Below are 15,675 nucleotides of genomic sequence, written 5' to 3'. Positions count from 1 at the left end.
ATGGAAGGGAGCCAGTTCCAGTTCTGGCTCATAAAAATTTCCCATGGGCAATCTTCACTCCTTTCCTCCTTCTGTAGCAATGTCAGAGGCCACATGTTAAAGATGAGAATGTCCCAAGAGGAAAAGACCCTGAGTCCCTAAATGACTATATGGAGCAGAGACCAGACTTCCCTAATCCTCTGCCTATCCCATTGACAGCAATGGATAATGAACAAACAATAGACTTTATTTTATTGCACTAAACCATTTTAATTTAGGGTTGAGCTTTTAGGCTTGTCTTATAGTTGCTGTTCTATACTAATACACAAGCTAGTGTTGTTGTTTCACTACTACTTCTTTCACTGTGGTTAGTCAAATATATTAAGTCAGAAAGCTGCAGTGATAAACTGGGTACAGAAAAGTTACACACACACACACACACACACACACACACACACACACACACACACAAACACCATACATACACACACCCTTCGGTGGGTCTGCTAGCTAGACAACAAAAATTAATACTGAGACCTAACCAGTTTGGCTCAGTGGATATAGCGTCGGCCTGCAGACTGAAGGGTTCCAGGTTCGATTCTGGTCACGGGCATGTACTGTCGTTGTGGGCACATCCTCAGTGGGGGGTGTGCAGGAGGCAGCTGATCGATGTTTCTCTCTCATTGATGTTTCTAACTCTCTATCCCTCTCCTTTCCTCTCTGTAAAAAATCAATACAATATATTTTTTAAAAATTAATACTGACATGGGTTAGAATAAACTATTTTACATGGAACAAAATATACCATGTCCAAGAAGAAAGGCATAAAAAAAATCAGAATATGTGAGAGATAAACAGGACCCTAGAACTCATCCAGCCCAACTCCCTCATATGTGAGAAAACTTGGGACAAAGAGAGGTTAGGAGACCCTACCATAAAAAAGGATTTTTAAGAAATCTACTCTTATTTCCTAGGTGAAGTTCATATAAGGAAAAAATGGACTCTGTGCACATATTCAATAATTTAAGAAGACATTTTTAAAAGGACAGCTTTTGCTTCCTGCCTTAAAACTCTTCCAGCTCTGGATGGAGAACGAGCGTGTAGCCATGTGCAAGCCCACACACGGCCCCGGCCCACGGCCAGCACAACTGCCCCACATCAAGACTGTAGCCTGGCAGGAAGTCTGCCCTGACTTTCTCCCAGGCTGTGTCCAGAGGGAAAAAAATCTCAAAAACAAGCGGAGGGCAGGACAGTTTAATTCACAGAGGGATGCCAACCAGGGCACATTTTCCTAAAAGCAGCGAAGACCAGCAGGAAATAACACATTTACTCCCTGCTCCCAATCCTGCGGAAGGAATTTAAAAAGCAAGGACCTGTTGGTGCGTCCTCCATGGTGGGGCCACAGATACTCCAGTGAACAGTTTCGAATTCATGTGATTTATAGACACCACGTGTGTGATCATCTGAAGGGAAGATGATGAAGCTAAATTTGGCCGAGTGGCTAGTGCTGTAGTGATAAAGCCAAAGATGTGTTTGCTCACTCTGTTCTCCTACATAAGCTGACATTTCTTCCTCCCTCCCTTTTTTGAGGGCCAAAATTATGTTTTAATCATTGTTCTATTCCTAACACCTTCCTAGCACATTGCTGGCACAAAATAGGTACTACTAAAATGTTTAATTTGAATAAAATTGTTTTTGAGGATGTGCTCTGATTATCATGTTGAATAAATAAATATTAATCTCAGGTATAATTACTCTGAAGATGTATAAGGCAGAGGGACAGGCCAATGTCAGCCCTTGGTTCATGAATGCCCCACAAGCAGGACGTCATCTATCTACCCTCAGAGGCTGACATTTCCTTTCAGTGAATATCTTAGGAGTTATGTCCCGGAAGGAGACCTGGGCATTGTGCCTTTGATTTATAGAGGGAGTGTTCTTGGGAGACACCTTTCAGGTAGTGATGGAGGCAGGAGAGGGCAGGGGATGAGGTTAGGTCAGAATTGGATTTAGCTGACGGCCTCATCCAGGTCCCATGGGAGTTGTGGAGTGTGGATTACATGCCAGAGTTGACCCCGGGTAAGGTTTTATATACCCACCCACATCAGTTAGTCATTGACAGGGACCAAGGCGGCATTTCCAAGGGCAATTCTCTGTAGAAGAGGCAACTGTGAGTGGTTAGGAGTCAACATCCACAGCAGCGAGGGGATGGAGTAGACCTCCCAGGTGAGGGGATCTGATCAGTATCAATTTCAATGCATGTTACTCTAGCACTTTTTTATATGGACTGTTGTAATAAATTGAGTATTTTTCAACATAATAACTAAAGAATACAGGTATCCTTAAGACTATCTACCATGAGTTATCTATTTTCCTCAATCCCCAATTAAAATGTATTTTTTACACATTATTATAACTGCAAGTATCTTAAGTTTAATACCGTTTTAAAAACACAAAGTCATTTCCCCCACAAATGTATTCCTAACCCTAGAAAATAGAAAAGTTCACATTATAAAAAAATAGTTTTATTTTTTAACTTTTGAATCACACTAGTAAATTTACCTTTGAAAGACTTTTACTTGTAAGCCTCACATTTATCACATTATTAAAAATATTTGCAGCCCTGGCCGGTGTGGTTCAGTTGATTGAGTGTTGCCCCATGCACCAAGAGATCAATGGTTCCACTCTTGGTCAGGGCACATGCCCAGGTTGTAGGCTAAACCCCGAGTATGGGGTGTACAGGAGACAGTTGAGCAATGGTTCTCTCATCATCGATGTTTCGCTCTCTCCCTTCCCCTTTATCTCTCACTCAAAAAATCAATAAAGACATATTTTAAAAATATTTGCAGAGCTCTTGTGTGCTGGGCACTCTGTAGGTCTAGGGTAGACATGATTGAAAAAGAGGGTCTCTTTCAAAGGAGTTTATAATCTTGAGAAAAGTCAACAATTGAAAGAAAATAACAACGTGCTATGACGATGGAACTAGAAGAGTTCCTTGGGAACGTGTAGGAAGAGCACCTAATCCAGGTGTGGGATCCGAGGATGATTTCATAGGAGAGGTGGCGTTTAAGTCAAGGGACCCAGGATGGTCAGCCACTGCTTTAGTCTCCCTGCCCAAGTACTTGTGTTACAGCCCATCCTGTCAAGCCAGTCAGCACTGAGGCAGGGGCTCAAGTTCGTTTTATCATCTCCTCACCTCAGGGTGACCAACAATAGCAACCGTTTTTTAACAGAAAAACACAAAATGTTGTAAAATGTCTACACTTCATAGGGCAAAATAGTAGGCACATTCTAGCTTCATGATTCAGTTTAAGTTAAAGCTCACTGGACAGTCTCCAACCCTATAAGTTAAAAATGTGTTTGCATTTCCCAAAACATTTCTATATCTATAAATTATCCATTTTATATCAGGGGGTAGGGGCAATCTGAGAAGTGTGTTTGTGGATTAAGCACTTTTAAAAAGCAGAAACCCTTAATTAACAATAAAGAATGAATGTTAAGGAATAAGAGATTAAATGATAAGCATAATGTGGGAATTTACTTAAACTGACAAATATATTTTTTAAAGGGCATGAAATGAGCCACCCACAAATAGGGATGTTTTATAACATAAATAGCTCCAGGCATTTCTCTTTTTTGGGATTCCCATCTCAAAATATTAATATGTACCCACAACCCACATTAAAAATATTTTTGCTATAAAAACTTGAAAGGATTTTTACAATTTGTTTTTGAAGAGATTTGGCTATGACCAACTCATTAAGTTATGGTTGGCGATAATTCATCAGCAAAAGGAAATCTAACCTAAAATTTGCGTTCAAAATCACTAATTATCAAACAAATGCTAAATTTAACTATGGCTGAAATTGGCAAAGCATACCACTTTATAGACATGTAATTACACATTTATAAATTTCCACCTTTCAGTTTTCTTTTCCATACTTTAGAGCAAATATATATACTTCTCCTGGCCATAATCATTTATTGTAGGCTCTTAAAAAGTTTCTAGTTTCTATGTAGTATGCCTATGGTGTTTAAAGGATGAAACCGATATACCTGCAAATAGTATTGTAACTGAAATTAAAGTCAGAAGCTAGAATATTTGTGTTTGTGTAGCTACTAGAAAGAGCTCTCAGACCCAGTGACTTATTCACCATTTGTGCCTGCTTTGAAGCCCACGATGGTGAGCCATGGAAACTAACCTGAAGATTCTGGAACACCAATCGTTAAGGTCTGTCGACTGACGCTACACTCTCAGGTCGAGTGGGGTCTGTAAGCAGCTGGCATCTGATGAGCTTATTGAAACAAACCAAACTCAAGCAGAGAGGGCTAAAGAAATACTGGTAGAAACTCCTGATGCACAATTTCAGCCCAGCGGCATGGCTCTGGACCGCTGTGAGCGACAGTGGAGAGACTGTGTGGCAGTCAGCCATGAGAAATAAGGCTGCTACTTGCAGCAAAGGATTAAGACCAACCACCAGATTAAGAGGCCAAGCAGCAAAAAGCCACAGACTCTGTAAACACTGGTCCAGCTAGAGATCCAAGAGCAATCCTTATGTGTGACAAATATCATGTTGAGTCACACTGGGGAACCTTCAGTGATACACACACGCAAATTTATGTATATGTATAAATATGTGTATATATATATATATATATACACATATATATATAATCTACTTAGATTTTTATATATTATCTGTTTACATATATTTCTATATACACACCACTATTTTAATATGTACATATATGTATATATTACATAAATAATTTAAATGTATAAAGAGTAACCTGCAATGGTGACTTCAGTAAGTTAAAACAAGAAACACCAGCAATATTATACCTAAGAAATCATTTTAACATCTACAATAACAGGCCTAATATAATACACTATCCAGTGATTCCAAAACTTAGCTGATTATCAGAATCATTAAGCTTTTTAGAATTATACATTTCTAGGTTATGCCTAAGACCTTTTGTATCTGAATCTCTGAGGCTGAAACCCAGTAATCTTCATATTTAAAAAAAGAAAAGAAAAGAAAAAAGCAAACCACAAAACAACAACATGATCTCTTAAGCTGTGAAACTACTGTTTTATTTAACAGTATCTGGCCTGACCCTGAAGAATGGCATCAGAACCAGAGTGCAAGGCACATATTATTTGTATCCTGTGCCCCAACAGGAGTATCATTACAGCCTGTCATAACATAACCTCCTAAGTAATGTTCTCCCCCCAGATGTGCCACTATCCAAGGAAAGGTTTAACATAATCAAAGAAATACATTCTTAGAGGTGAAATATCAACTTCTACTTTACCAAGAAAGTAACCCAAACTGGGGTCCTTCTGCCCCAAAATGCTGGGTGAGATATCTTCAGCGATGGGGTTCTGCTTATTAAACTTCTTTGTGGAAGACTTTTCTACATTCAGAAAATCCCACAGTGATCTTTGTTGACATAATTCCATGGAAGGACAGCGTGCAGGGTTGGAGCTGAGGAGATGGGTTATAATCCTGGCTCTAACACTTATTAGCTGTGTGGCATTGTTCTAATACTTCCATTTTGGGGGCTTGCAATTCTTTGTCTGTAAAATGGGGTAACAGTGTCTAGCATTTGAGGTTATTCTGAGGAACAGAGAACATAACATTTGTAAAGCACCTGCATTTTGTCGGTAATGAATGATAGTGGTTGCTGCTATTTTTACTTAAATAATTTTTCAAATCCCAATTGCACTTATTATTAACACTGTGGCTGACTGTAAGGAGGCTCTCCTGCGGTTTTGTAAAATTCCATCTAGACCCATGAAATAGAAAATCAAATCATTTTCTCCATTAGCTTTGTGGTGGTATGTTACATTTCCTCTTCTGATGGAGGAAGATACTCATGGGGGTGATTATGAATCTTAGCAGTTAACAAAATATTCTTTAGATGACTCTCTTGTCACTGTCTAACATTTATAACAGGAATTAAATCCAGATAGTTGACTCAAGTTCAATTTCTTGAGTACATTTTAAACCCAACTGACTTGGATGAAATGGGACAGTCATCACAAAAATGGCCCTTGTATACATCAAACCCACATAAAAGGAAGTATGTTCCAAGTGTCTTTTCAATGTAAAATCCAAGAAAATTCAACACTGACAATAAACTACTTGTTTTTCCTGTAGATTTTTAAAAAAATATATTTTACTGATTTTTTACAGAGAGGAAGGAAGAGGGATAGAGAGTTAGAAACATCGATGAGGGAGAAACACTGATCAGCTGCCTCCTGCACACCTCCCACTGGGGATGTGCCCGCAACCAAGGTACATGCCCTTGACCGGAATCGAACCTGGGACCTTTCAGTCCACAGGCCAACGCTCTATCCACTGAGCCAAACCGGACAGGGTTCCTTTAGATTTTTAAAAATAGTTCTTAAAATCGTTTGAGGCATCTTAATATGTGAAGAACAGGCATTATAAAATATTAGCCTGTCCTGACTTATTAGGGTTACATTGAAAAGAGTTAGTACTAATATTAGCAAAAACTGAATTTTTATATAGAAATTCTTTATATGAATGAATCCCCATAACGACTCTATGGAGTCAAATATTATTTTTTCCACTTCACAGATGAAGAAAGTGAGGGTTGGAAATATAAAGTAACTGGCTCAATGTCTTATGGTTAGGGTTCAAACTCAGGTCTGGCTAACAGTATAAGTCTAGGATATTCACCACTGGGCAGTTTCATAACCTCACAGATTTTGCAGAATCCATATGTAGGGTTTTTTTTAAAGACAGCATTTCATCTTTATAGATTAGAAAGAAAGGCTGTGGTTATGGCAAGGGCATGGAAATACAGGGAGCAGAAACCTGGGGGAAGGAAGCAATTTAAATGAAGTTTACTTGGAATTTAAAAACGAATACCCTTTGTATCACAGAGGAATGACTATCTTCCGGGTGCCATAAACTATATACCTCCTTCTCATTTTTATTTCTTGTCTCTCTGACTTTTTCTATAACCACATTATGAATTGAAAATGAAAGTAATACTTAAAGCTTCTATTGGGAGTGCCTGACTGAAAGCTGGTGGTCTTGGATGTAAGTGAGACTCAGAACTACAAAAGAGGTTGCTTTTTTCTTTTCTTGCTTTTTCAGTTCTTTCTCTCAGTTCTTAGGCTTATAATCTATGTTTTGCCTGCCCTTAGTTTCTCTAAGAATCGCCAGGATGTCTAGAGTGAAGGCTGAGAAATCCACCCTACAACAGAGAAGCTCAAGGTCACAGGGTGTACCCTGGAGTCACAGACACCCAGAAAAGAGGAGGGAGGGGGAAGAGGCAAGTGGCAAGATCTACAGCAGAAAAGAAAAATGAGACAAGAATACTGGTGGTTGGAAAGGCTCACAGTGAAAGCTGGATGCCTAACTGCATTCAGCTGTTAACACTGCATTTGCACTGTTGCTTTATAGAGTGTGGCCCTGCATTGTGCTCTATCGCCTCCCCAGCAAGAGGCTGAGACGTGTTCAGAGAAGAAGTCCAACTCTGGCTGGACTTGTTCTGTGGCCTCAGGGCCAGGATGGAATATGAGTTGCCTCCTCAAGGAGTCAAAGATCCCCCTTGGGAAAAGCCAGACTAAGCTAGAAACACTAGAAAACAAGTTCCCTGTTTAAAGGGGAGGTGTTTAATCTTCTCCTTTTTATTCTTTGTTAAGCTCTCCCTCCTTCCAGACTAAGTCAAGGGGTAACACTGGCACTGGGTCCAGGAAAGAGGTGCTAACCTTTCTCTAATCTCACAGTAAATGTGATGGTACTAGCTTTGGGCTATGAGTTCTTAACAATCCATATGAGAAGACAAAGATTTAAAAGAAAGAAGAATGTGCAGTAAGGAATCACCCACCTCTCCTACAGCACACCTCGCTCACTGACCCCCTGAGACTCTCCAAGGAGCTAGGAGCACTGACTGGACAGCATCACACACATTTATTCCAGCTTCCTCCTTCTGTGCCTTCCTTCAAGATCAGAGGAAATGAAGTCGCAGTAACTGTAAGTCATTGAAGTGCTTACAGTGATGAAAAAACAAAATATCTCTGCTTCCTGATTCCCTGGACACTGAGCCGAACTGGGCAGCTCCCCGGGAGTGGCTTCCCAGGCATGTCAGCAGTAAGGCTCATCGTGTACTGGGTTTGCCCTGTCCTGTGCCACGCTTGTAATTGTGATTATTGTCATTATTATTTCCCAATTGCAGGTTTGCCTTTTAGGATGGCCCAAGGAAGAGCAGCAGTAATCATCAGTGTTTGTCCTAGGACTCTTTCAACAACCCCCCACTCCTCCTGCTTAACCACAGACCCCTGGGCACTCCTACTGTCCCAGAAAGCCCTGGTCTTCAAAGTCCTGGATCTGTCCCTACAACCATGTCAATTGGTCCTGGACTTCCTAAAATCTTGAATTTACAGTCCTGCTAAATAGCTACTCAATTGTTTTAAACCTTTTACTTTTCTTAAAAGGTTATCTGACTAAACACATCAGAGCCAACTAAATAACTTTGTTTTTACCCACTTCTCTTCCTTCTCGACTCTCTCTGAGAAAGACAATTTTCCTGGCTACGGGAAGAGTCATGCCCTTGACACTACCTCATCCTTCCATTTCCTCCAGGTCTATGAAGTGCCTCCTTAGATATAGAAAGTTTCTCACTTTGGGTCCTTCCCCTCTGGAGGCATTAATGGACACGATTCTTGATTGAGCATAGTCCATGGGACATAGCACATGCTCAATTAAAATATGTGCTCAATGAATCTTTTTATTAAATAAGATATTAGATGTTAAAATATATACCCACTCCTTTCTGCAAATAGGGCAGTGACATTACATAATTCCAAGGGACACCATCATGTTTTGCTTTCTGTGAATGGCACCCCTTCGAGTTGTACACTGGAAATTCATTGTCCTCAAATATCTTTTTTGAAACAACTGTCACAGTATTCCCAAAATCTTTTTTATTTTTAACCTACCCCATAAAGAATGAGTTTCCTCTGAAACCAGTCTTAAAAAGCAAGTTCATATCAATCTAAGAATTTTTCAAAGTAGGAATTGGATATACCCTGAACGTTTTCCCTCTAACTTGAGGGAGAGAGGAAAATAAAATCCATATACAGATATCTTATCACTTAATTACAGCTCTAAGATTTTAATCTTAGAAAAGAAAACATGTTTGGAGGAATAGAAAAATATTTATAAAAAGTCTGTGTTGGTATATTGGTTTTTTTTAAAAAAAAAAAGAATTCCAAAACCAAACGATCCCAACATGAATCCAATATGTTTGAATTGGGAGTTCTTTGCCAACACTGGACTCTAGACATGGATAAATCAAGTCAATTCACTGAACCAAATCAGTGAAATTGCCATTTTCAGAACTTCGGGAATCATGAAAGAATCTAGGTGGGTAACCACACAGGATCTTAGCCTAAGCCCTTTGCCAAAACATATAAATATGCTAGACACGCCTTCCACATGTACAAGAAACCTACATAAATCTAACTTTCAGAGAATGCCTCCTTTAGATACATCCACCTGGCCCTGCTTTGCAGACTGAGTAATTCCATTTGATGGACAGAAACTAAACTGGGTTTTTAAGCAAATGAAAGTTTGGTGGAGGGGAAAAAAGAACATGGAAAAATTTTTAAGGTCCCACACCTAGCTTTCTATAGAAAAAGCAATGTTCTTATTCTTGAGTAGAACAGGTATCCTAAGCTGAAGGTACTCAAGCAAGCCTTGTTTGAGTAGAGAAGTGAGTCTTCTAGCCAATTGTTTTTACCTAATGCATAAGTTATACCAAAGACACCACTGAATGCCAACATATTGTCTGTCCATTGGATTGGACCTAAGTGGCTGCAACTCCATATAACTTAGTTTTGAGCAAAACCGTGGAGCTGCCTACATGTCTAAATCAGTGATTGTTTAGGGAAGACCAGTCTCTCTCTCCCTTGCTGTAAATTCAGACTTCCTATTGCCTTCCTGTTAAACCCCCAAATCCTTACTCTGAAAGAAAATAGATGATTTAAGTGAATATGTATTTACCTCTCCAGCTTCATTTTCGGACAATTTCTCCACTTCTAAGTATATGTGCACATGTGTGTGGCACACACACACACACACACACACACACCCTGCACTCTGATCTCCAGCCATACTGACCCATGTGCAATATTGGAAGTGCCCACACTGTTCATCTCCCCTGCTTTGTATATGCCATTTTCTCTGCTTCCTGTAGCTTTCCTTTCTTCATGCACCTAGCTAGTTTTATCTCTTAGTTCATACTCAGCCTCCTCTGGGAAGCTCTTCCCAACCCTTGAAGTCTGGAATAGTTATCTATCCTTTGTATTCCCATGGGGCTCTGTAAATACCCTTTCATAGCATTATTATAGCTCCTCCCGCTAAGCTGCAAAATCTTTGAGGACAAGAACCTCAAACCTGGCTCGGTGAAGATGCTGATGAACACTAAATGTTATCTCCTCCCTCTTCTAACCATCCTTATAATTTCTTTGACTGCTATCCACTTCAACAAGTTAAAATATAATTGACATACATTAAATAAAAGGAGAGTACTACAGATCATCATTATATTTAAATTTTGATTCATGATTCTTCATTTTCTTTAGGTTTATGCCGTAAGAATTAGAAAAAATTGGAAAATCTGCTCAACCAATACATACAATTCAGTACAAAGTGTATTCAGGTTATGAGAACCTTCAGAAATAGGTGATGCTAATTTGGGAAGGTTTGATGAAAATTCCCAGATTTTGATGAAAGTAATAGACATAGAAGATGTCAGTGAAGGGAAGTAGGTGCAGGATAAATAGACTGTAAATAGACAGGAGGGAAAAGAAAAGAAAAAAAACCTGGTTTGATAGACTGCATTGCATAGAAACCTGCCAGAAGCAAAAGGTGACTTGGTGAGGAATCTACTGTGCTAACAACCAACTTTGGGTAAGTCCTTACCCTCTGGCCTGGAGAGCCATCGCGTCCTGGTGAGCCAATGCCTCCTGGGATGCCCTATATAGAACAAGGACAAGATAAGAGTCAGATTCATGGAAACCAGCTACCCTCTCACCAAGCTCCCTTGAAACAGACTAAGGCCTCCCCCTAAACCTAATAGGTGAGATCTTTGTGACTGGCCATTCAGAACCCAGAAAAGGAATGCCCCCCACCAGGGCTCACCCTGAGACCATCAGTACGACCCTTAGAGGGGGCATAAGGTAAATGAATACAGACCAACCATCTTTAAAATAGAAACTACTTATTGCCAAGATTCCAGCTAACTTCAGAACTATATTCTCTCCCCAACGCCCCCCCCCCACACACCACCATTAGCTCTAGTCTAGAGCTAAGAGCAATAGACTAAAAAGGACAGAAATAATACCTGTAGACCAGGCAGGCCCGTCTCTCCTTTCTCCCCTTTTTCACCTGGCATTCCCTGAATATCCAAAAAGTACATGGGGTTAAGTTCACACTGGTCAATACTTTGTCTTTTCTTTTTCTCCATGGACTGTTCTAATATTTTCAACATAAAATTGCTTCACACTAACATCCAAATACAGCATATTTCATTTCTCACATACGTTACACTACTTACGTAAGCTTTCCTAGTAAGCTGAATATTTATATATCATAATAGTTTAAACACAGAACATACAGTCCGATATGGTTAAGCCCATAGAGTAAATATGTGGAGGGGAGTTTTGGACATTTCAATATTGTTTATAGTTTAGATTTTAAAGCCATTATCCATATAGATTTTTGTTTTGCTTTGGCTAATTTATAAGAATGGGAAAGCAAACACAGACACTGGTAAAACCTCAACAAATGCTTATTATTATTATTATTATTATTATTAGCAGTAATTGCACACATTGGCATGTTGATGCTTTCTAAAATGTGAAAATAACCCTGGAAAAGAAAACTTAGCTAGGGAACATATCATGTGCACAGAGAGACTGCTAAAATGGCTTCAAAGGATCTGTTTGCTTCAAATATTAATTACAGAGATTGCTTTTATTCTATAAATCTAGATCTTTATGGTAAGTTTAATGAAAATAAGTGAGTGGAATTAAATTTGTTTTCAGTGGTCTAAACAGCTTTTAAAAAGAAATGAGGCTATAAAAAGTACACCATTTATCATCTAAAACTCATACTTAATGTACTGTACTTTGATGCTCATTGAGATAAAGATGGCAAGTAAAAGACTTTCATAAATATATATCCACAATCACTATAAATACATAATGGATAACTTAACATTTGTTAATGCTAAGGACTTAGTCAAACAAGAAAAAGGGCAATACATGTCAAGCCCTGTTTTTATTCTGCAGACCAATTGCTCATGGATATATGTACTCCATAGCCTTGTATGTGTTTGTAAAAGACGTCATCACTGAACCAAAAAATGGCTAACGAATGAACTCTCAGTCATTACTCTTATTTCTCAATTCTTATTTGTAGGTAGGAGTTGATAGGGGCTAAGGATCATAATTAAGGCACAGAAGACAAACGTTCATTCTTTATAACTCATGGAGAAATGATAATAACAAAAACCTATCTGACTGTTTACACTCAACTCACAGGTATTCCTTGAATGGACAGACCACTTGGTCCTTGGGGTCCAGGGGGACCCTGAGGTCCTGGAGGGCCTGTTTCACCCCGAGGGCCATCTGGTCCCTGTAAGGCAAGAGAGGAAAGTCATCCCAGAGGTAAGTTAGACCCTCTGGTACCCAGAGATATTTCTGCTTAGGACGCTGATAATGTATTTCCTTAAATAATTTTTCCTAAGACGTGAACTATTCATAGGATAACAAGACACTTGTTATCCCATCCTCCGATGATTCACCTCCCAGATGAAATGTCATCAGTAAACCAAAAGAGTAAATATGCAGGGGCTGCTGCAACTTTGTATTTTTGCTTTCATAAATAAGAATGCTATGCCAATTATGTGAGTTACTAGACCTCCCACACGCCATAACAAATGCAAAAGATATAAACGATTCAAGACCACCCTCCTGGCCTGTAAAGATTTATACCATCCAGATGAACTACATTCTCCCCACCTTCACTACTGTCAGTTACCTACCGCACGGGCATTCCTCCACATTTACTGAAGGCTTTGCACCTACCCTCTGCTTTCTTCATCATCATGATCCTGCCACCACCCTAATGTCTCTTCAGCGGTCATTGAATGACCTTCCTAGCCTCAAAATTATTTAATTTCCTTTCTTCCCAGAATCAGACATTCCTCTCACTTAGGAACTTTTAGTTCTATAGTTTGGAATTTGTTGTGGTTTGGCTAACATTAGATATCTCTGAAATCTTAGATGCAGAAGATCTACTTATCCTCAACCTCATCTCCTTGCCCTTCTCTCGTTCTGTGACTCCAACAAAAGCCAAACTTTTATAAATTAAGACTTCCAGCACCCGGGTATCATCTTAAATGTGAAACTGATGAATCCGTTACTCGGGACAAGCAAAACAGAAGAAAAGGCAAAATGGTGTAAAGTAGGGGTAAATGAGTGTCGCCTGGAACCTGGTAAGTTTTAGGTGTATGGGGATAACCATGTAGAAATGCCTAGCTGTTCTGGGGTCAACAGAAGTCTGAGCTGAGGTGGATTTTGGATTAGTGGAAGATGTGTTTGTGATAGAGGTTATTAAGGAGATTGATGATAGAGTGAAAGAGGGAATGGATTAAGATTAGATGACAATCAGGTAGAAGGGAGAGGAAGAGTAGCCTGGGAATGATATGGGAAAGGCGAGAGAGAGAGAGAGAGAGAGAGAGAGAGAGAGAGAGAGAGAGAGAGAGAGAGAATGAATTTCAAATAGAGATGTGACAGTCATGTCAAATGCTGTAGAGATCTCAAATAAGTTAAGGCAAACCACAACCTTAACATGATTTGGTACAGAAGGTGATTGGTGACTAACGAGAGCAATTTTATAGAATTCCTAGAGGAGCAGGAATCATCTGTGGGTCAACAACAATCTGGGTTGTGAATAGTGGAATTTTACACTATGAGCTCCTGTGATTTCACTTTTTCACATGGCAGAGTATTTTGAGGTTCACTCAGAGTCTGGCATGTTTTGGTAGTATGTTCCTTTTGATTGCTGAGTAATATTCCATTGCATGGATGGACAGAAAATTGTTCCTTTACTTGTTAAGATATATTGGATTATTTCCAGTTGTTGTTGTTTTTTGGAAATTGTGGACAAAGTTGCTATGAATATTTATGTACCCCCCCAAAAGTGAATTATTTTTGAGGTGAGGATGTAAAAACGCCGAATGAAAACTAGTCTTATAAGAAACATTGTATAAGAGAAGGTGAGAGAGAGGTAGCCAGATTTTTTAAATTATGATGGAGGAGACATGGAGGAGATTTACAAATATTACTTAATATCTATAATAGTTGAATAATATATTGTTTGGATTTTATTGAGGAATTGGGAATGGAGTAGAAGGGCAGAAAGTAGGTGGTCCCATTTTATTCTATAAAGTATAAGATAAAAATGACTAGGAAAGAACAATGTCAGGGCTGTTTCGAGCTTCTAAATTATTATTATCTATTTACTGCAACTGAAATTCAAAGCCACAAAATAAAAAATAATACAGATTGGGGCTTTTCATTTGGAAAGTGTAGTTTATCTGCTCCTACACTGCCACCTTGGTGGACATGTGTGCATCCTTTCTCCAACAAGACTTTTTCCTAAAACCACTAAAGACTTGAATCTGTGATTCATCAAAATCATCACACAGAAATAATCACAGGGGAATGATTAGAGGAAAGAGGTAAATCTTGATATCATCAAACACCTTGGCATTCCTAACACGTCTTCATGATCAGAATCATCATCCAGTGAGAATGTTAAAAAAAAAACACACACAAAAAAACACCATCATGGTGTTAGAGGTGTTGGGAGGAGCGAGCCAGCATCCACAGGAGCTCACTGGCACTGCCCTCAGGTGAAACCAAGGAAGACACAGTGTATCACTGTCTGAAAAGAAGCTTTCAAACCACTAGCTCCTCATAGCAAATAAGAGATGAAGCCAAGTAAGATACATCATTTCTATGCATGAGAAAGTGTCACTATCTCAGAAAATAAAACAAAGAAGGAGTTATCTCTGGTCTAAGTTTTGAGTTGGCTAGTACCTGATTAATTATCTTCAGCCTCCTTTCATTTACGACTTTTCCCCCCACATTCTCTCTTACCTTGCTTCATTTGTTTCCAACTTTTTTTATTGATTTCAGAGAGGAATGGAGAGGGAGAGAGATAGAAACATCAATGATGAGAGAACCATTGATTGGCTGCCTCCTGCATGCCCCTGAGGATGGAGCCTGCAACCTGGGCATGGGCCTTGACTGGGAATTGAACCCATGACTGCCTGGTTCATAGGTCAACGCTCAACCACTGAGCCACCCTGGTCAGGCCACTTGTTTCCAATTTTATAGCAAAAAAACTTGCGATGTCCTCTTCTCCAAGAATAAGTACTATGCAAATTTAATAAGTAAGCACATTGAGGTAGTAAGTCAAGCAAATGGATGGACTCCATGGTGAAAATGAGATGGGGAGTCACATTATAAAGGGCCTTGAATCCCATGCCAAGGAAGGTGATTGTATTCTCAGGGCAAACAGCCTATGCCTGTAGGTTTTAAGAGTGTAATATGACTGAGTATAGCTTTAAAGGAATGAATCT

At 39.3% G+C, this 15,675-nt stretch overlaps 1 protein-coding gene across 4 annotated transcripts in view; it reads right to left on the bottom strand.

Annotated features, from left to right (window-relative positions):
- Positions 1 to 15,675, bottom strand: part of COL14A1 (collagen type XIV alpha 1 chain) — a 180,081-nt gene that overhangs the window by 35,158 nt on the left and 129,248 nt on the right. For all 4 annotated transcript variants that reach the window (XM_036338169.1, XM_036338168.1, XM_036338170.1 and 1 more), the window contains 3 exons: positions 12,564 to 12,659; positions 11,365 to 11,418; positions 10,944 to 10,997 (listed from right to left, as the gene is read on the bottom strand). In XM_036338169.1, coding sequence (XP_036194062.1) covers positions 10,944 to 10,997; positions 11,365 to 11,418; positions 12,564 to 12,659 — 204 coding nt within the window. The remainder of the gene's footprint in view (positions 1 to 10,943; positions 10,998 to 11,364; positions 11,419 to 12,563; positions 12,660 to 15,675) is intronic.

This window comes from Myotis myotis, unplaced genomic scaffold, assembly GCF_014108235.1.
Source record: "Myotis myotis isolate mMyoMyo1 unplaced genomic scaffold, mMyoMyo1.p scaffold_m19_p_16, whole genome shotgun sequence".
Classification (NCBI taxonomy): domain Eukaryota; kingdom Metazoa; phylum Chordata; class Mammalia; order Chiroptera; family Vespertilionidae; genus Myotis; species Myotis myotis.
This window is presented reverse-complemented; position numbering and strand designations above follow the sequence as displayed.